General features: G+C 51.7%; 3 protein-coding genes across 7 annotated transcripts in view; 2 read left to right on the top strand and 1 right to left on the bottom strand.

Moving 5' to 3' along the window:
• Positions 1–7,434, top strand: part of CSNK1G1 (casein kinase 1 gamma 1) — a 152,764-nt gene extending 145,330 nt beyond the window's left edge. For 3 of the 5 annotated variants that reach the window (XM_025295764.3, XM_025295769.3, XM_025295766.3), the window contains one exon: positions 1,537–7,434. In XM_025295764.3, the coding sequence (XP_025151549.1) occupies positions 1,537–1,591 (55 nt within the window). In that variant the 3' untranslated portion in view covers positions 1,592–7,434. The remainder of the gene's footprint in view (positions 1–1,536) is intronic. The other 2 variants (XR_003112342.3, XR_003112349.3) reach the window with 2 other exon arrangements.
• Positions 7,435–9,310: 1,876 nt separating this feature from the next.
• On the top strand, positions 9,311–15,252 carry PPIB (peptidylprolyl isomerase B). Its single transcript, XM_006044937.3, has 5 exons — positions 9,311–9,527; positions 10,210–10,323; positions 10,950–11,043; positions 13,997–14,181; positions 14,926–15,252. Exons 1-5 carry the CDS (start codon positions 9,393–9,395, stop codon positions 15,046–15,048), a joined length of 651 nt encoding a protein of 216 aa, XP_006044999.1. The 5' UTR covers positions 9,311–9,392; the 3' UTR covers positions 15,049–15,252.
• SNX22 (sorting nexin 22) lies at positions 15,090–21,051 on the bottom strand. Its single transcript, XM_006044935.3, has 6 exons — positions 20,854–21,051; positions 20,387–20,470; positions 19,878–19,982; positions 17,149–17,243; positions 16,482–16,549; positions 15,090–16,017 (listed from the first exon to the last, which is right to left on the bottom strand). The coding sequence occupies exons 1-6, from the start codon at positions 20,899–20,901 to the stop codon at positions 15,896–15,898; spliced, it is 522 nt and encodes a 173-aa protein (XP_006044997.2). The 5' UTR covers positions 20,902–21,051; the 3' UTR covers positions 15,090–15,895.
• Between the last annotated feature and the right edge of the window lie 311 nt (positions 21,052–21,362).

Genomic DNA, 21,362 nt, shown 5'->3' with positions numbered 1-21,362 from the left:
GCAACACAACTACTGAAGCCCTAGAGCCTACGAGGCACAAGAGTTGCCACCAAAATGAGAAGCCTGCCCACTGCAACTAGGAAAAGCCCTCAGGCAGTAACAAAGATCCAGCATGCCCAAAATAAATAAATAAAAAATTTTTTTAAACAAAACAGTATTTTTAAAAAATTGTTCAAAAAGTGTTTTTTTTTAAAGCCTTTCTTAAGCACCTGCTTCCAACATCTCCATGTTTAATTCATTCAGATATGGTTAAAGCCCATCATTTTTCTGTGTAAACACCAATTTCTGCATTCTAGGAAGACACTTTATCCAAATTTTTAATAACTAGTCCATTGGGTAAGGGAATACCAATGGGTCTGACTGAAAAAGGAGGGAATCTGAGCTACATCGGAGGACTTAGGTGCTTAGGGAAGTAAGCAACAGCTCTTTATTTCTTTGTGAATACTTTTGATGTTAAACCCAAAAGGATTAGGCAAAAGAGCCAAAGACAGTTTCTGAGAAAAGCTTTTCTTTCAAGGATCCAGCAATCCAGAGTTACACTTCCAGCTTCTCTACCCTCCATCATCGGGCATCTTTGACTCACTCACCACTTTCTGCCCCTGGTGTTCTCATTTTTTATGCATCAGCCTCCTGGAAAGGACGTCTTTTGTACCAGCTGTGCCACAGCCCTCGTCACCCTTTTTTGGAGTGGTCACTGCCTGAGCAAGAGCGACTTCCAGTTCCAAAGACTGCAGTCCTGGGGCGGGGGGTTACCCAAGCTCAGGGATGTGGTGGAGCTGTGGCTGTCACTCAGGAGGCAGCACTTGGAGGGCTTATGAAGGGATGAGGCCCAACCCGCCACGCTAAACAGGGTCAGTCCTTGAACCCAGCCTGGCCCAGCAACAGCCTCAGAAAGCTGGCTGAGAAGGACCATGCAACCTGCTGCTTCCTGAACTGTGTCACTGATCCTCCAAATGAAGAGTGGACTGTGCTGATTTCAGTCAAGAGATCTGGGCTCCCCCAATTATTAGGGTCAGGGCTTCTGCCTACACCAGGTAGCTGACCAGAGCCGGGGATGGAGGGTAGAGAGAATCCTTAATCCTTCATTGGTAGCATCGCAAGAGCCTCCTAGAGTTCCAGACGTCATACTTTTCTTGGCATTTGTTTGGCCTTAGTTTAGCTTCCATACCTGCTGACCACTAAAGTCGCATTAAATAATTTTGCCTTCTGTATTAAGGGGCAAACAGTGCAGCTTTGAGGATCCCCAGCATTGGTTCAGTGTAAAGAAAGATGGCAGGTTGAGGTGTTAGACTAGGAAAGAAGCCTTCTTCATCCTTTCAAAAACGCCTGCCTGGGCCCTGCCCTGCCTGCAGCCCTTTGATGATAGGGTTTGCAATAAAGTAGCTGCTTCCTTTGGCTTTCCCGGCAGACACTGCCCACTGCCTCCAGTGTGCGCAACGTAGATGGTGGGCGGCCCTTTGGGTGGGTGCAGTCCACAGAGGCAGGCAGGAAGCCATGGGCAGCTGCAGGCTCACTTGTGATCTTCTTGTGCTCCAGGTGCTGCTGCTTCTTTAAGAGGAAAAGGAAGAAGACCACCCAGCGCCACAAGTGACCAGTGCCTCCCAGGAGTCCTCAGGCCTTGGGGACTCTGACTCGATTGCACCCGCAGCTCCTGCCATTTCTCATTGGAAGGGACTCCTCTGTGGGGGGAGGGTGGAGATCCAAACCAAAAAGAAGAAAACAGATGCCCCCATAAGGAGCCAGTGTGGGCAGCCAGGGCCCAGTGGGTCAGTGGCCACACCTACCTGCCTAAGGCTCTGAGCAGGTCCCAGAGCCGCAGGTCCTCCACTGCTTGCCCGCTGGGCAGCCTGGTTGACTCTCCTTCCTATTGTTTACAGTGAAGGTGTCATTCACAAAAACTCAAGGACTACTATTCTCTTCCCACCCCTTAGTTTTCTCCTGGTTCTTGCCCCACCCTCCACCCTCTCCAGCACACAAGCTAATGAGCTGAAGGCTTTGTCTGCTGAAGGAGTTTAAGAGGCTGGGGGTGTGGCCAAGAAGGTGGGAGGAAGGTGCAGGCCCAGCTGGAGGAGGACCTCCGCCCACCAGGTGTGTTGGCGCAGCTCCCTCTCCGTGCCTGTGCAGCCTCCACCCGCAGCTGGCCGCGGGGTGCAGGTTACTCCCTCCATCCCTCTTGTGAAGTTACACTGTAGCACGCAAGCTGTGAGAAATGCAGTCTACTGTCCCTGCGTGTTGGCGCTCTCAGCTTTCTTGACAAGCGAACTCTGTTCTCCAGACAGTAGTAGTAGAACGTTGCAAGTTGTTCTGAGCAAAGGAAAAGACTGACTTTATTGCACTTTTAGTTGTTTTTTTTTTTTTCCCCTCTTTTTCGTTGTCGTTTTAACACAAAAAAGAACCATGGCAGATGCATATTGTGTCTGGTTATATTGGGATTTTTTACTTTTTTTCTGTTTGGAGGGGGATGGGGCCAGCAGCCAAGCCATGCAGAGAGAACATGGGTCCAGAGGACGTTCTCCGTGGAAAGGGCGGGGTCCGCAGCACCCGGAAGAGGAGGAGCCAAACTCTGCCCTTCTGAGTGAACACTCAGGTTGGCAGGGAAACATACTTGAATTTTCATTCGTCTTCTCGGCTGCTGAAGAATGTCCCTCCTAGAGCCTCTTGACCTCATCAGCCTGCAGTTTGGACAGCCTCGCTCTCCAGCACGTGGGGAGGAGCCGGCCAAGCCAGACTGCGACCAGGAGACAGTTCATCCCAGAGAAGGAGATGCTTAACAAAACCGGAAATATCTGTTTCCTCCACTGCCAGGGACTTCCAACTAGATAGCCATGTGACTTCTTTAGTGACTCGGGGGACAGAATTAGTGATGAAACAGCCACCACCATATTGCCACTTAGTGGACGAGAAGGAGGAAAGTGATCCTGCCTTCCAACTGCCAGAGGAAACCTCAGGATTTGGCTCATCGCAGGGGCCAGGAAATAAAATTGGTGTGTACTCTCTGCCCCAGTAGATGGGTTACAGCATTTGGGCTGGCCTGCCTGCCTGACCAGAAACCAAGCATCTGCAGATCTCCCAACAGGCCCACAGCAGCAGGCTTAGGACTCAGTACCTGGGGCTCTGAGTGAACAGGAGGGTCGGGCTGGTTAGTGCTGGAAAATTCCAGGGGAAAGGAGACGGAAATGAAAGGTATGAAGTCATCTCTAGGTAAGACAGCCACATGTCTAGAGCCTGTACTCCCCCGTCCACGCTCCACGTCCCCCATGCTGTAGACACACATGCTGCCGTGAAGGGTCTCGGTTCCTCATTCACTGCTTGAAAAGTCATCAATGTGTGGAGTTCATCTCCTCATCTTGATTTTCATTTGAGTTGAGTGACTTATCCAAGTAGTGATTTCTCATTCCAGAGATGATCGAGGAGAAAGGATTCAGTCCCTCAGAGAAGGAGGTCTTGTATCTGGGGGTAGAGAGAGCTAACCATGGGGGAGAGTGACTGGTGACTTAGTTCAGAGGTTTGGGGAGCATAGTAGTGCCTCTGGCTTGAAGAGTAGAGCTGTCTTTTGGACTGGAGGGTGTGGGCCTACTTCCTGGTAGTTGATATTTTCCATGACAGGTCCCTTGAGTATCTTAGTGGAACAGTTACTGGGCTTCACTTGTGTTCCACTGGGCCTTGGCTAGGAAAGACCACTTCATTGACTTCAAATTTGCCTAGCTTATGTAAAGATTGTGATCTTTAATTTTTTAAAAGAAATTTTCCTGTAAATAAAACAGAATGGCTGGGAGATGCAGGGATACACCCTTTCCCCACAAGAATTATGAATATTGGGGTTTGCTTCCTTGACATTAGCTGGTGGTTCAGGCACTGTCACTGAAACTTAGATAGTTTCTCATTTGGCATTTGGGTAACTTCTCAATTTACGTAACTCTAACTTCCTGTACAGAATCTTTTCCTTCCACATCCCAGTATAGAAAAGGCCTGCTTCTCAAGGGAGGGCAAGGGCAAGTGGCAAAGTCTGGAGCATCCTAGGCCCTCCATACTCCACTAGATGCCTCCCCACTTCCACAAGGAAAGCAAGGGTAGTTCCCAGCTTGGCTGCAGGGCGGGCCCTCTTGAAGCTGGATTTATGACTTTTGGGGGGGTCTTAACTTTGTTTTAAAGGCTGGCTCTTGGGGGACTGAGCCTGAGCAGTTGTGGGGGGTCTTCCTAATGCACTATTCTCACCCTCAGCCTCCCACAAATCTCTTATGAGATACTTGATTTTTCATAACAAAGTGAAACACCCAAATTTTTCTGGCATGCCAAGTAATGGTGATCCTCCCAGGGCCATTGGCACTCCAGGGTAGTTCCAGACCCCTGAGAGATTCTATTGTGATCTTTTAAAAAGAGCATCTAAGGAGTACTGTGGCCATCAGCTCTCTCCCCATCAGCACATCTCATCAGGGCTGCCTCCTCAGCCCTGTTGCTGTTGTTGCTTACCTCCATTTCTCGGCCAGGTCCTCTGGCATGGGCACTCCCTGCACCTACTGCCCACCCAAATCAGCTTGCTCCATAGTCCGTGCACTTCCCCCACTTCACAGCGGTGATACCTAGGGGTCTTCTTTGGGACTGATGGAGTTGTTGCTGAGTTAGCATTAAGCAGTAACAACAGCCGGGGTTCTCCCAAGCCCTGCTGTCTTTCAGATTGCATCCTGGACAAATCGAGGCAAGCAGGTCAGGAATCCGCCAAGATGTAAACGGTCCCCCCTTGTGATCAGAGCGTGACCGTGTCTGCAGTCTGAGCACATAAGGGTCAACCACTTGCTGTGCATCCCTTGGCGTTGCCCAGTGATCTCGCTCCAGATGGCTCCGCAAGGATGGAGCGTGTGCCAGCAGCAGAGTATTCTCATAACTGCCCTCATTAACATGCTCCTGCCATTTGGGGTCTGTCCAAGAGGAAACAGGGTCTGGGAAGGTACAAAGTCAGGTGACTAGGTTGGCCTTCAATTAAAGCCCCGCTGTACTTTGGAATGCAGGGGCAACAGCAGATAGCAGGATTCTGAGTTTTCCAGAAGGGTTGATTGCCTGTTCATTCTCAGTGAACTCCAAGTTGATAGAAATAGCCCCTGCCATTAGCCAGAAGAGGTGTCCATCGCCTCGAAAGTACCTTCCAACTTAGTTCACTGGACATGTACGTTGGGAGTACATATTCAGTGTTGGTTCTCAGTGTTAGTAACCACTTTTGTTGTCAGAAATAAGTGAGGGTGACATTATGTCAGAGTGGTTACTAAAGATCATAGCCTTAACCTTTTTTTATGCAAAAGACAACCTGTCCCTCTTCCAGTGAGCCGCATGGCCTGCAGTTTTCAAAAATAAGTGCTTTCATGGCAGCCTAGAAAGTACCTCCTCTAAGGACATTGACCTTTCATTTAATGCATGTCTATATGCCTCATGTGTCCCAGTCACCTCTTCTGTTTCCATATTGACACCAGATTTCATTCTCAGTGAACTGCTTTGCCAATGTTGTCTCCAGTGTCAGAGCCATGTTAGGGCTAGAATTTCTCAGATCAGGAGCTTGCAGTGCCATACAGCCAGCATTGCCTTTGCTAGGCCACTGCCACCATCCCCACCATTGATCCAAGGTGGGCAGATGAATTCCAGAAACCTTTAGGGGGCCATGATGACTTGGTACCCCATCTGGTTTGATGTGAACAACAGGTACTTTTCTCTGGGGTTCTTGCTTTTGCCAACTCCAGGGCTCCAGGAGGGTCCTGCCTAGAGGCTGACAGCCAGTGAGTCCCAGTCTTCCCCTTATGGTTTGCTAGGAATCAAAACTGTGGGTTGTATTTTTTTTTTTTTTTGGTGGGGAAAGGGAGTGATTTTGTTTATGAATAAGGAAACCATGGCCCTTTTGAGGGTTTGCAGTGTCTTAAGCAGTGTTTTAGCCACAAGTAAGGAATCTTGGAAATCTTTGATCAATTAAGCAGTCTTAAAAATCTGTTTTTCCTAATTCCTTTTGCAGGTGACTGAGTGCAAAAGGTTTCTCCATTGTATTCAAAATAGTAAGTAGGTTCCCTGGATATAGACAGTAGTAGTTGACATATTTCCTTAAAAAAGCAAGCAGGAAGTCCACTCCAATGTGTATTTGTAGCTCAGCTTGTATTACAAAGGAAAAAAGTGAACGTTGTACTCCGTATATTTCTAGTTTGGTTACCAAACTCCATGTTATAAAAGAACCTCAGTTCTGTGGACGGAATTTATTTTGCTGTGTTCTTGTACTCCTCATGATCATCTTCCCAGTGCCATCACCACCTTCGTCCATGGTAAGAAGCGGGGATGCCATGCAGTCGTCCCAGTAACACACAAGAGGACAGCTGTCCTGACTGCCTCTTTCCCGCATATCCCCTCTTTCAGAGCAGGTGAGACATTTTCAGTGATCCCCTTCATGAGCTCCAGACCAAATCCCAGGCCAGCCCTTACACCGAAAGCTTTTCTAAGAGGCTTATCAATCTGTTAGGAATGTCTCAGGAAGATGAGCCATTTCTTGGGGGGGGAGGGGTGGGGGAAGGGAAGGACTATACAGATGGGTGTGTGTGGTTGCATTTGTATGCGTGTGTGTGTGTGTGTGTGTGTTTGCATATGCCAGCGCTCATCTGTGTCCATTTCATTTCCATAAAGACTCACAGCCCACCTTAAAAAAAAAAAAAAAAAACAGCCCAGGCTGCTGGACCATGTGTTCCTGAATATTTTCAGAAGTAAACAAGAAACAAGTGAGTTTCTAGTGTAGCAGCAAGCTCTGGGAATGAGCCCCATTTATCAAGCAGAAGAGTAAACAGGAAAAAAAACAAGATGAAACCAAAAATATTATAAGCTCCCCCCCCCGTGGAAAATAATGTTGATTCAATTCCCATTGGATGTATACATGCTCTAATTTATTATATTATTATTTTGTCTGTTTCTGACATCTTTGCCCATTGTACTTTTAAAGAGATGTTAGGATGTTGATTGCAGTTTAAGACTAGATAATGTATAAATCAGCTGTGGAAATCAGTTTTAATTGATTGTGGATGTGATTATTGTTAAATGCCTTTTTTTTTTTACCTTTTATTTTAGATACGTAATATTGTTTCATAAACCCTGGCACTGGTCTGCAAAGCTCAGCTGTGAAAATGAAACTTGTAGTATTTTTAAACATGAATGTCAATTTCAGGTGTATTTGAAATGGTTCCTCCAGGAGAGAGATTTGTACACCATTTAGTAAAAACTCCTCTACGGAGGAAGTAGCCTTCTTTGAAGTGAATGGAAACGGGCCTTGATATTATCTCAGAGTAGCCCATTTCCTAGGGCACCATGGAAAACACAAATGTGATCTTTAAGTATACCTCTTCTCCAGTCTGGGGAGGAAAGGACTCAGTTTGCACCCTTTTTGTATGTAAAATAAAATGTCTTACCTTTCTTGGCTAATTTTGTTTGGTTGGTTGGTTTGGTTTTAACCTCTCCTGGTTCATTTGTAACTAAGTATCCAGCTAGGACTAACTTCAATATGATTGAAGGCTCCAGGAAAGAAAATAATGCCTGATATTTTCACATTCTTGCATCATTCTTTTGGGTTGAACATTGCCCTAGCCAGTGCGTCACTTTAAAGATAAACATTTCTGGAAGAATTTGGACATTCAACACTTACTAGTTCCTGTATCCCTGTAGTTCTTCAGTGCTAGAATACCAGGAAGTTAAGATCTGCTCTGAAACAACTAGGAAATGGCAGCTTTGTAATTCTCCTCTGCTAATGAGGAACATCTATACAGACAGAGGTGTAACTATGTAACAATCTAAAATCACCAGTGCATATTCAGCACAAAACCACCACCAATCTGGCCAAGATTGCCTGGTTCCAGTTTTTTCTATTACTACTCAATACTACTTAAATGGTCGTCCTTCACTAATGAAAAACACCTGTAAGATCATCATTAGAGGGCTTCCCTGGAGGCTCAATGGTAAAGAATCCGCCTGCCAATGCAGGAGTGAAAGCGAAAGTCGCTCAGTCATGTCCAACTCTTTGCGACCCCATGAACTATACAGCCGGTGGAAGTCCCCAGGGCAGAATATTGGAGTGGGTAGCCTTTCCCCTCTCAGGGGATCTTCCCAACCCAAGGATAGAACCCAGGTCTCCTGCATTGCAGGCAGATTCTTTCACCAGCTGAGCCACCAGGGAAGCCCGCCAATGCAGGAGACATGGGTTCAATCCCTGGTCAGGGAAAATCTGAGAAGCAACTAAGCCCATGTGCCACAACTACTGAGCCTGTGCTCTAGAGTGTGGGACCCTCAACTACTGAAGCCAGCACGCCCTAGAGCCCCTTTAACGCAACAAGAGAACTACCAGAATGAGAAGCCCACTCACCGTAAGAGTAGCTCCCGCTAACCACAACTAGAGAAAAGCCTGAGCAGCACTGAAGACCCAGCACAGTCAAAAATTAAAAAAAAATTTTTTAAGTCATCATGAAAGAAAAACTTCATACTCAGAGCACTGTATCCATCAAGCTTATTCTTTCCCCAAAAGTCGGGGGTTGGGGGGGGTGGGGTTGCTGGTGGAAGAAAGCTACCTTTAGGCTATTTTAGCATTAGTTCCTCTTGTGGAGAAAGGTTGCTTTGAAAACTAGGTTGGTAAACAATTTTTCTCAGCGTGCAACAGCGGGCCAGGCTCCTCTGTCCATGGGATTCCTCAGCCAAGAATACTTGGAGTGTCTGCCATTCCATTCTCCAGGGGATTCTCCCGACCCAGGGATGGAACCCAGGTCTCCTGCATTGCAGAAGATTCTTTACCATTTCAGCCACCTGGGACGGTTATACAGTGAGTAGGCACAAACGTACCCTGAGTTTTTTTAAGGTTATCACACTCAAACCCAATTCGGTGGTGACTAATCCTTGACTGGCCCACACGGACAAAGACAAGTGTTTTCTTGCCCCATCCACAGACTTCCTAACCTAAAGCATTGGTCACCAACTGCCAAACGACTTCCACTCCCAGAAAGGCGGGGCAGGCCACGGGCTCTGTCTGCTGGGGCTTGTAGTCTCTTCAGCAGCCCAATCCCTGGGCTCTTGGAGGCGGTGCCGCCTTCCGCTGATCCCTTCCCATTGATGGGTATCGGCGAGCTGCGGAGCCAATGAGGCTGCAGTAACGTGGCAGCCACCCACGAGCCGGCGTCTCCGCCCGCCCCAGTCGGCGAGCCGGGCTCCGCCCCCCGTCGAGACCTACTATCCGGCGCCCAACTAGAGGGGGGAAATGGGGCCCGCCTCCCTCTCGGAGTCCTGTAGGAGCCCCGGGCCCCCCCGGATGCCCTCGGTGGAGGCGCTGGGTCACACGTCACCGCATCCCCACCCTCTTCCGGCCTCGGCTCCCGGGCCGCGCTAGCTTCTCCCGGTGGATGCTGCGCCTTTCGGAGCGGAACATGAAGGTCCTATTCGTCGCCGCCCTGGTTGTGGGTTCCGTCTTCTTCCTGCTGTTGCCTGGACCATCTGCGGCCGATGAGAAGAAGAAGGGGCCCAAAGTCACTGTCAAGGTCTGGCCTCCCCTCTCCAGACCTGCCTGGCGAGGCCCGCCCTCGCCTCCAGTGTTCAGGCCTTGGCCCAGCTGGTTACATGTGTCCGGAGCTTGGGCCTGGGTGTCCTCGGCTTTGGCTCTGTCCCTCCCTAGTCTCCCTGCTGGGGCCTCTTGGTACCTGGGCGATCCTCACGCATTCAGACGGAGAATGACCCGGACCCTCCCCGATCGCCCGGCCCTGACCCACCATGCCCAGCTGGGGCCGGGCTTGCAGATTTTGCAAATATTCCTGGTGCCAGGGAAATGGTGAAAGATCGCGTCTGCCAGATTGTTAGTCCTTTCTCTTCTTAGGCCAGATTTTAGTCACTTCCAGTTCCAAAGCACAGCAGTGTAGTTTAAACCGGAGTGGTGTGCTTGGGCTCCCCTCTTTATGGTTTTTTCATGTTAATTTTTAGAATCTGGGCCCATTACTTATTTAGAGCAAAGGTTGTTACCCAGTAGTGAAAAGAGAGTGTAAACTAACATATGGAGCATTCATTAGATTTTCGTGGGGTTTTTGTCGCCACCTAAATCAGATGCAGAAACACTGCTATTAAAGTATAGTTCTGTTTGTTCTACCATCTCTGGGTAGTTTCTTGGCCCTTCATTCCCTAGGAAGATCCCTTTTAAGATGCTAAGTTTTAAATGGCCTTTTTCCTCAGGTGTACTTTGACCTGCGAATTGGAGATGAAGATATAGGCCGGGTGGTCATCGGTCTCTTTGGAAAGACTGTTCCAAAAACAGTGGATAATTTTGTGGCCTTGGCTACAGGAGAGGTAAGTGGCTGGAGGCAGGGTAGCCAAACTCAAAGGCAGCGAAGTTTGGCAAGTAGGGCTGACGGCAAAGTGGCCTGCAGAACGTGGCCCACCCACAGCAGTGGCCCGCACAGAATACAGGCTGTACCCTCTGGCCCTGGGATCCAGGAGTATCGTGTCTTGTGAGAGTTTTAAAAACTAAATCCAGAATGAGAATTTTTCTTTTTTTTTTGTTTGGAGAAAATTTTTCATCTAACTAAAGGAAACATCTAGGGAAACTAGCTTGTGGCCTCTGCACCAGAGTGCGAGGCCCAGAGCTTTCCAGGTTTTAAGGAACTGAATTCCTCATTTAAGAAAGTTTGCATTCCAGCTTCCCGTTGCATCAGCAGGTAATTTTTCTTTTTTTCTGTCAGTTTCTTTGCATTTCTTCCTGTGATTTGGAAAGCTAGAGGCATTATGTGAAGGGGAATTGTATAAAGGCCCAGGAATGTGGGATCTTCGCCTTTCCTGGCCTGGACTTTGGTCACTAGTCACCCAGTAGCACGTTGAAGGATGGATCTGCGGCAGGGCTTTCTCTTCTGCAGGGCCTGTCTAGTGTCTGCCTCATGCCTCATGCCACGTTCTCACCTTCCTATCCCTTTTTCTAGAAAGGATTTGGCTACAAAGACAGCAAATTCCATCGTGTGATCAAGGACTTCATGATCCAGGGTGGAGATTTCACCCGGGGAGACGGCACTGGAGGTAACCTCAAGTCCTCTGGGCATAGGGGTGTCTCAGGGCAGCCCCCAGGGCGGGAGGGTCAGGGAACCAGTACAGAGGAGAGGGAGGAATGGGTTTCAGGCAGACGTAGGAGCATTTTGCGCAGCTAGCCGACATGCTGATCTAGCCTCTGACCTTCCCCACTGTACCTGCTGGGGGGAGGGAAGCGAAGCAAAACACACCTGAGGTGATTGTAGGCCAGGTGTGCACAGCTCGTGTGCCGACCTTGGAGGCCCCACAGGACTGAGAGAAATTGCTTTCCGTGGCAGTCTCCCACCAGAGAGCACTTGATGAGAGCTGCCAGTCTGACGCCTGCACCCTTTGTACAGCAGGACAGACAGACTCCCTGGACTAACCGGCAGGTGTCACCACACTTGGGTGTACAGCCTGTCGTTCTCTCAGACCGCAGCGGCAGTCACCCAGCCGATCAGGATTGGCTGGGCCGGCTCTGTGGTGGGTGCTGAGGATTCAAAATGCAAACAAAATCAGTGGGGCGGCCGCTCACTTTCACTTCCAGGACCTGCAGAGTCACCAACAGGCTGTGCCACAGCTTGTAGGGCCCATGCTCTGTCCTCAAGTTGTGTATCATTTAGGTGGGAAGAACTAGGAGAAATCACTAGCAAAGTGACACAGGATGTAAGTCGTAGTTGGCTGGACGAGAAGGACAAGCAGACACGATACAAAGCGCTGTATTCATGGAGTGACGTGCTGCTGAGCGTCGGCCACCTTCTCACTTTGTGACCGCAGGCAAGCGAGGCCTCTGAACCTCAGTTTCCTCGTCTGTAGAGTTAGGTGTCAGGACTTGTGGGTGCTGGGGGTGGTGAGGTGAGATTTTGAGTGTGCAGCGCCCCGCGAGTGGTAAGAAAAGCCAGCCATCCTCGAAGCACTTACAAGCAAAGGACTCACTTTGGGCCAAGGGAAAGTGATAGCCACTCAGTTGTGTCTGACTCTCTGCAGCCCCATGGACTGTAGCCCGCCAGGCTCCTCTGACCATGGAATTCTTCAGGCACGAGCACTGGAGTGGGTAACCATTCCCTTCTCCAGGGGATCTTCCTGACTCAGGAATTGTCTCCCACATTGCAGGCAGATTCTTTACTGTCTGAGCTACCAGGGCAGCCCACTTTGGGCCACGGTGATCAAGAAATAGGCTTGCAAACATGAGGATTTGAGCTGGGTCCTGACTGGGGAGAATTTGAATGGGCAAGGAAAAGGCAGGGTTAAGGCATGCGTTCAGCTCTGCGGCAGGGGCTTGGTCGAAGGTGGGTCAGGAGGGTGGAAGTGGAGCTCCCACCAGGAGCCCAGAGTGGCAGGCCAGGCCCAGGACCCAGGGCTTTGTCCTCCATAGAGTGAAGATCTGCTGAAGACTTGAATGGGAGCAAGGCCTGATGGCAGGGGAGTTTTGAGGGATAATGTGGTGGATTCGGGACATGGATGCAGGAGAAGCAGACTGGCAGGGGGTTGGTACAATCGCCCCTGCGTCGACCAGTGTGCGCCTGATCCCAGAGAGGATTCCTACAGGTTAAGAGCAGAGATTCGAGAACCAGACCGCCTTGGTTTGAACTCCAGCAGTGCTGCTTCCCAGTGAGGGTATCTTGTGTATCTTGTCTTCATTATCTTTGAGGAGGAGGGGGCTCTTAGGTCCTGCCTCATGGGGTGGGTTTTTTTTTAATGTGTCGGATGCTTGCACCAGTCCTCTGGCATCCCGTTCCCACTCTGAGCCTCAGCTGTGATTGCAGCGGGGGGAGCGGGCACCAGAAGAAAGGACGGGGGGTGGGGGCGGCACCGATACCGTGCAGAGGGGAACATGTCGAGAATAACCGATGTCTGGAGAGAAAGACGACCAAGTATATTGAGTTTACAGCCTTTGCTATCCATTGAAGTTTGGGACTCCTTGTATCTTGGGAAAGTGAGGGGAGCTAAGTAGGTTTATGGGTTTTCTGGATAGCAGCAGTAGTCAAAATCCTGCAGTTGGCTGAGTTTTACAAAGGATTCTCACATGGGAACCTTTATTCTTAAGGAGTTGACAATTTTCTTTTTACATTTCACAATACACATAAAAATAGCTTATTTTTGGTCCCACTACTCCCCTCCAGAACTATCCTCAAGAGGCTCTCTGGTTGAGTCATGAAGGAGGAGAAAAAGGTTTCGTATGCAAATAAGTTTGAAAGGTGTTGGGTAAAACAAAGTGAAAATCACTCCTTTGCTGCTGGGTTTCTTGGGGCCTCTAGTGCGCAGCGCAACTCTCAGGGGACAGAGGAGCATGCAGTGTTTTCCCCTGGACCTAGCGTTGGGAGTTGAAGTTAGGGTCTCTGGAAGGTCGGGGTGGGTAGAGATGTGCTCTTGGCTCCTGTCTCGCTCCCAGGCCCCAGACCCTCCGCACACAGACATAGTACACGCACTCAGAGCCACCTTTTATTTTGGGGTTCAGTTGTCCATCAGGCTCTTGACTTTCCAGAACGCACATGGCAGCCCCTCCCCACTCATCTCTCTTCCTGCTTGGCGCTTCCTCAGCATCTTCTGTGCTCTTAGGAAGAAAAGCTGGTCAGCTGTAGCAGTCCTCCTTTTCTGGAGGGTTCTTACCCTCCCCTGCCCCCTGCATCCTGCCCAGCACCTCTTCTCCACTAAAGTCTCCACGGCAGGCCTCTGAGGCCTCATCCAAGGCCGTTTCTAATCTGTGCCTTACTTGAAAGCCATCAAGCTGTCTTCTCACATCATGTGTACTGTCCACTCAGCCTGGCCTCATGCCCCACTTTGGCTGTCACCATGGTTTGGCTCCAGGGCCAGAGGGTGGGAAGCTGGTGCGCGTGTCCTCGTCCTCCACTGGAGCCTGGCCTGGCACGGGGGACAGCTTCGGCCTCTAGAGTCCTCACCCCAGAGATCTGCTTTGTTGCCCACCACCCCAACCCTAGCTCCCTGACCTCCTCTTTCTTTTCAGGTAAGAGCATTTACGGTGAACGCTTCCCCGATGAGAACTTCAAGCTTAAACACTATGGGCCCGGCTGGGTGAGCATGGCCAACGCAGGCAAAGACACCAACGGCTCCCAGTTCTTCATCACGACAGTCAAGACTGCCTGGCTAGATGGCAAGCACGTAGTGTTCGGCAAAGTTCTAGAGGGCATGGTGAGTTTGGGGGGCTGAGGCTATCCCTGAGCAACCTCCCCTCCCCCCTACCCCACCGAGATCTGACAAAGACCAGGGCAGGGGATCCATATATTTTATCCCTTTCCCAGAAGGGAACATACAGATTCAGACCAGTTTTTATTTGTGCAAATCTGGGGTGAATTGTGAATCAACAGCCTACCTCTATGCCTCCAAGTTCTTTTTCTTGTTTCGGCCGTGGCATGCAGGATCTTAGTTTCTCAGTGAGGGATTGAACCTGTGCCCTCTGCGCTGGGCAAGTGCATTCTTAACCACTGGACTACCAGGGAAGTCTTGCCCCCAAATTCTAAATTTCTCCAGGCCCCAGGCAGAGGCTGACCAGGAGGCCCCTTTGAGGCTTCACAGATAAAGCCCCTTCACCCTGTCACTCAGCCATGTCATGGCCCCACCGTTAGTTGTACAGGGCCAGCTGGACCCGCTGTCCTGGACAAGCAACTTGGTACCCATTCCCCCTCCCCCCACTCCCTCCCCAACATACCCCTAGCCCAGCCTGGGTGGTACTTCAGAGGATCAAAACTTCTGCATCCTCCTCTTGTCAAAGCTGGGTTCTCTCTGACCCAGGTGGGCACCAGGTCACGATGCCCCTGGGATTTTGGTGCCTCGTGGTTTGTACGCTGTTCCTCATGTGTGGGTCTCAGCCCTCCCAGCTGCACGCTGGGACCTGTGCCCTTGGCGGGGCAGGCCTGACACTGCCTTCCTCCCCAGGATGTAGTACGGAAGGTAGAGAGCACCAAGACTGACGGTCGGGACAAGCCTCTGAAGGACGTGACGATCGCAGACTGTGGCAAGATCGAGGTGGAGAAGCCCTTTGCCATTGCCAAGGAATAGGGCCCCAGGGATCTCTTCCCTTTGAGCAACTGTGTGGCCCTGTCGCCCTCCCAGGGGTGAAGATAGCCCGCCACAGGGCTCCGTGCGCGCTGGCCCCAGCGCTGGCATCTTACAGGGCGGGCCCCTCCCCTCCCATTCCATGGGCCCAGTTTTGTAACAAACTCCTACCAACACTGACCAATAAAAAAAATGGTTTTTTTTTTTTTTTTAGTAAGCTGTGTATGCGCTGGGTTCTGGGCCCTTCAGCACCTCCTTCCAAGTCTAGCGCCAGCTGGGCTGGGCTCCTCTGGCAGTGGTGCCAGTCCCCTCCTTGGCCGCCTGCACCCTTTCCCCAGGTGCTGTGCACAAAACCTCAAGCCAGAGCTTCTGCCACTCGCTTCTAAACCTCGCCAGCTACTGAGCCTCAACCTTTGCATGCCCTCCCCTCCTCCTACACTAGGAGGAGGGGCGGGCATGCAGCTGCACCTTTTCATGAAAGTGCTGGTCACTCAGTCGTGTCTGACTCTGCGACCCCATGGACTGTAGGCCACTCGGCTCCTCTGTCCATGGGGTTCTCTAGGCAATACTAGAATGGGTTGCCATTCCCTTTTCTAGGGGATCTTCCCGAACCTGAGTGTCCTGCACTGCAGGCAGATTGGTGGGCTATGCAAATGATAAAGGAATTCTCCCTTGATTCCCTACTCTCTGTTGTCCCTGCTCTGGCCCCTAAGTTCTAGGATTCCACTACCTCAGATAGCAGTGCAGCTTGAGTTCTGAGCCCAGAGGGGTGGGGATTGGCGAGTCCTGGGTCCAGGCCAAGGGCGGTCCAGCTTGAGGACTGAGGGCGGCCTAAAAGCTGCTGCGCTGGTCAGGGTGTCGGCGGCAGTGCAGCAGGGTGACGGGCGGCCTCTGGCTGGGCTTCAGCTATGCTGGCATTGAAGCCATAGAGGCCCTGGAGCACACCCTGCACCACCACGCTGGGCAGAGGCTCTAGGACAGAAGGAAAACAGGAGGAAGGGGTAGGGGCCACCAGGCAAGAGAAGGGGTGGGGTGGCCTGCAGCTCCCTGAGTTCCTGCCCATAGGCACCTCCCCTATCACTGCCACCACCCCGCCCCCCACTCCCGGGAGCAGGAGGAGCCCATGCCAAGGCAGCAGGTAGCAGCTGGCCACCCCAAATGAGGCCTTGGCATTTCCAGTTCACTTTCTGTTCACATCTGTGGTAAAGCCAGGCTGTGAGGAATTGAGAGCAGGGGAGCCGAGCTCATTTCACCACGTCTGCTCCCTGGAGAATACAAAGACTACAGGGGCAGCAGGGAGGTGTGGCCCCAAAGGAGGGCAATAGGGAGATGCTGCCCGGAGGTCCTGAAAGCGGAGAGATACCAAGTTCACCCTCCCTCCCACCCTGCTACCTGGGCCCTAAATGTGGATTATAAGTCAAGAGGAACCATCTCACCTGGGGATGGGATGCAAACGTAAGGATCCATGGGGAAGCTGACGACAGGTCGGTGATACAGCTGCGAGCTAAGAAGAAAAGGGGTCATGAACAGTGGAGGGAGAGGCAGAGAAAAGTCTTGGGTTGGATGGAGACTAGGAACTGATATGACCAAGGACCCTCAGGGGAAAAGTGGGCAGTGGTTATCAGGAGGCATCAAGGTGAAAACCTGGACCACGGACAGGCCGGAGGTGTGAGGCCCTAGCACATGGCCACGAGGGGGCAGCAGGAGCCCAGGGCAGATGGAGACTTGGACTTGCCTGTTGTCAGGCAGGCACTCCCCCAGGGAGCTGAAGAGAGTGGCTGTGAACTGCCTGGGGGAGCCTGAGGCAAGGGTGGAGATGCGGAAGCCCAGACTTTCACCTCCCAGGGGACTGCTGCTTCTATTTGTAACAAACTCAGTTCCGGAGGCAGCTAGGGTAACGAAGGTGCTCCAGAAAACAGCCCCTCCACTGGGTCAAGAAAATGACCAAGAAGGTCATATCTCAAAGAGGAAGGACCGGGCTATGGCCTGGTAGATATGAGAATGAAAGGGGCTTGGCCTCCTCACCTGCTGGCTGCAGAGAACCCCATCCCCCCAGCCCTGGGGCCCCTCCCATGTCAAGCCCCTGTGGGAATGGATGCTCACCCCCGGTTGCTGGCCTTGGGGTCTGTGGGCCAGTGCCGAAGACTCAGGAATTCCAGTAGTTCCTTGGGCACATCCTGGTTCAAGTATAGGATGCCCTGGAGAAGAGAACAGAGGAAACCTGTAATCAGACTGAGCCGTGTAATATGCAGAGCCTGGTGCAAAATGAAAATCTGGGGCCCTTCCAATAAAGAAGTTCAAGACAGCCAGAGCAGAGCATTAAACCAAGCTAGAGCCCTTCTAAAGGACAGAAATGGTATGCACCTAACAGAAGCAGAAGATATTAAGAAGAGGTGGCAAGAATACACAGAAGAACTATACAAAAAAGATCTACACGACCCAGATAATCACAATTGTGTGACCACTGACCTAGAGCCAGACATCCTGGAATGTGAAGTCAAGTGGGCCTTAGAAAGCATCACTATGAACAAAGCTAGTGGAGGTGATGGAATTCCAGTGGAGCTATTCCAAATCCTGAGAGATGATGCTGTGAAAGTGCTGCACTCAATATGCCAGCACATTTGGAAAACTCAGCAGTGGCCACAGGACTGGAAACGGTCAGTTTTCATTCCAATCCCAAAGAAAGACAATGCCAAAGAATGCTCAAACTACCGCACAATTGCACTCATCTCACATGCTAGTAAAGTAATGCTCAAAATTCTCCAAGCCAGGCTTCAGCAATACGTGAACCATGAACTTCCTGATGTTCAAGCTGGTTTTAGAAAAGGCAGAGGAACCAGAGAGCAAATTGCCAACATCTGCTGGATCATGGAAAAAGCAAGAGAGTTCCAGAAAAACATCTATTTCTGCTTTATTGACTATGACAAAGCCTGACTGTATGGATCACAATAAACTGTGGAAAATTCTGAAAGAGATGGGAATACCAGACCACCTGACCTGCCTCTTGAGAAATCTGTATGCAGGTCAGGAAGCAACAGTTAGAACTGGACATGGAACAACAGACTGGTTCCAAATAGGAAAAGGAGTCCGTCAAGGCTGTATATTATCACCCTGCTTATTTAACTTATATGCAGAGTATATAATGAGAAACGCTGGACTGGAAGAAACACAAGCTGGAATCAAGATTGCCAGGAGAAATATCAATAACCTCAGACATGCAGATGACACCACCCTTATGGCAGAAAGTGAAGAGGAACTCAAAAGCCTCTTGATGAAAGTGAAAGTGGAGAGTGAAAAAGTTGGCTTAAAGCTCAACATTCAGAAAACAAAGATTATGGCATCCGGTCCCATCACTTCATGGGAAATAGATGGGGAAACAGTGGAAACAGTGTCAGACTTTATTTTTGGGGGCTCCAAAATCACTGCAGATGGTGACTGCAGCCATGAAATTAAAAGATGCTTACTCCTTGGAAGGAAAGTTATGACCAACCTAGATAGCATATTCAAAAGCAGAGACATGACTTTGCCAACAAAGGTCCGTCTAGTCAAGGCTATGGTTTTTCCTGTGGTCATGTATGGATGTGAGAGTTGGACTGTGAAGAAGGCTGAGCGCCGAAGAATCGATGCTTTTGAAGTGTGGTGTTGGAGAAGACTCTTGAGAGTCCCTTGGACTGCAAGGAGATCCAACCAGTCCATTCTGAAGGAGATCAGCCCTGGGATTTCTTTGGAGGGAATGATGCTGAAGCTGAAACTCCAGTACTTTGGCGACCTCATGCGAAGAGTTGACTCATTGGAAAAGACTGATGCTGGGAGGGATTGGGGGCAGGAGGAGAAGGGGACGACAGAGGATGAGATGGCTGGATGGCATCACTGACTCGATGGAACTGAGTCTGAGTGAACTCCGGGAGTTGGTGATGGACAGGGAGGCCTGGCATGCTGCGATTCATGGGGTCGCGAAGAGTCGGACACAACTGAGCGACTGAACTGAACTGAACTGAGAGCCCTTCTGAGCACTAGCCCCAGGTGACTACACAGATTGGCCCATGAAGCCTGCCTAGCCTGTGAAAGTGACCATGAAGTCGCTCAGTCGTGTCCGACTCTTTGCGACCCCATGGACTGTAGTCCACCAGGCTCCTCCGTCCATGGGATTCTCCAGGAAAGACTACTGGAGTGGGTTGCCATTTCCTTCTCCAGGGGATCTTCCCAACCCGATCGAACCCAGGTCTCCCGTATTGCAGGCATATGCTTTAACCTCTGAGCCACCAGGGAAGCCCAATGCGGGTGGCTGAGACCTCCAGGGCCTGGCCTGTAATTAGGCATAACTGTGTGGGAGAGAGGGGAAGGGCCTCCACCCTTATCATGAGGGCAGCACAAGATCTCACTCTGGAGGAAGAGTACAAGCCTTCATCTTACTGGGATCACCTGTCTGCTGGCCCCCTCACTCAATCCTACCAATTCAGAGAGGGATGTTTAGACCCATTGTGCATGAGTGCCAAGTCACTTTGTCATGTCCAACTTTGTGACACTATAGACTGTAGCCTGCTAGGCTCCTCTGCTCATGGCATTCTCCAGGCAAGAATACTGGGGTGAGTTGCCATTCCTTTCTCGAGGGAACCTTCCCAACCAGAGTTCGAACCTGCATCTCCTGCGTTGCAGGTAGATTCCTTACCACTGAGCCATCAAGAGGAGCCCCTTACTGTTTAGAAAATTGAGGCTTAAAGTATCGGCCAATAAATATGGGTCCCCCTCACCCCATGTCCCCACACTTCTCTGCTTGGGTCCTCCCTCTGGTCCTGTGGACTGAGGGGCAATAGAGTGAGACCCACACAAACCTGGATATAGGCCTCCAAGCCCTGCCGCCGCTGCTCCAGCCCTCTCGTCCTCCAGTTGGGCAGGCGTTTCGAGGGGAAGTCCGGCACTTTGTACAGTTTCTTGATCTGCCAGGAGGTTACCACAGTGCGATCACAGCATCCAGGTGGAGCCCTCAAGCACGCTTCATCCCAGCCAAGAGCCCTCTCCCCGCCGCCACCACCCCCAAACTTCAGGCTCTATCCTGAGACACACCCGCGTGGTGAGTGGCAGTTGGGACAAGTGCGAGAGGCGCCCCCAACTGCCCCCCTCCGCCCCCAAGAGCCAGGACGCCAGACCGGCCGCCCAGGGGCACGAGGAGCACAGGCTGGGACCTGCCCAACTTTGCGCCCTTTCCGCAGCCCGCGGGGACGTCTGTGTCCAAGACCTGAGCTCTCTTGGGCCTGGGGAGGTAATGGGGGTGGCAGAGACTTCCGGGGGCTGGGCAGGAGCCGGGCCGGGGTCCGTGGGTCGGTGGTGGGCGCAGCCTTACCCGCTTGTGGAGTGCGTGGAACTCTCTGTAGCGCCTCTGCACAATGTGTCTGCGCCCGCGGCACAGCACCTCCACTCGGAACACCTGGTGGACGCCGGCGGGCAGCCGGGTGCGCGTCAGACACGGCGCGAGGGCGCAGGCGGACCCCCTCCCGGCGACGCCCCCAGCCCACCCTCCGCCAGCAGAAGCACAAAGCGGCCTGGGAGCGCCGCTGCTCTCCAGGGACCCTCCCACGCTCCCACACACTTGGGGACTCTGCCCGGTGCAGTCAGTCCCTCAGGAGCCGGGACCGCCGTCGGCAGAGCTAGCAAACCCCAGCGGCCCAGAAACCCTCGACAAGGTGTCCCCCGACCGCCTGGGCCGCCGCGCTCGGGCGCCGGAGCCCGGAGTGCGGGGTCCCCATTGCATTCGGCGCGGGGAAATTCGGTGGGTCCCCGCGCCCCTTCCCATCCACTGTCCCTGCTCACCATGTGGCCTTTCTCGGGCCCCACCGACGGGATGTGAACTTCCAGCATCAGCGCACCGCTCGCAGCCAAACTCTCGGAAAGCGGACCCTAGACCCCTGCGGGCCAGCCCCGCCTCCTCGAGCCTGCAGGCCCCGCCCCGGGCGTTCCCGCGCGCCGCCGGGTCCTGCAAGGGGCCGATTAGACTGGACCCCCGGCGGCGGGAAGCAGGCGCGGCCCTTTGAGCCTAGTGGGACGGCAGTGCGTGGGGACCTTTCAGCAGAGAGGCATCCTTTTGTCAACGTGTCCACATTCATCGAGTGCCCAGTGATTGCCAGGATTGCGGTCTAGCTCAATTTCACCTGCTCTTCTTTGAACGCCTACTAAGGATTGTAAGCGCCTATGGATGCTGGGCAAGCAGGGAGGCTGGGCCCAGACCAACCAGGGACGTCCCTTGCATTCCTCACACCCTTCCCCAGGACCAGGTTGCACTTCCATCTCCTTCCTTCCACCTCGACGCACGCTGGCTTTGA

This window comes from Bubalus bubalis, chromosome 11, assembly GCF_019923935.1.
Source record: "Bubalus bubalis isolate 160015118507 breed Murrah chromosome 11, NDDB_SH_1, whole genome shotgun sequence".
Taxonomy (NCBI): Eukaryota; Metazoa; Chordata; class Mammalia; order Artiodactyla; family Bovidae; genus Bubalus; species Bubalus bubalis.
The sequence above is the reverse complement of the archived record's forward strand: the minus strand, read 5'-3'. Positions and strand labels throughout refer to the sequence as shown.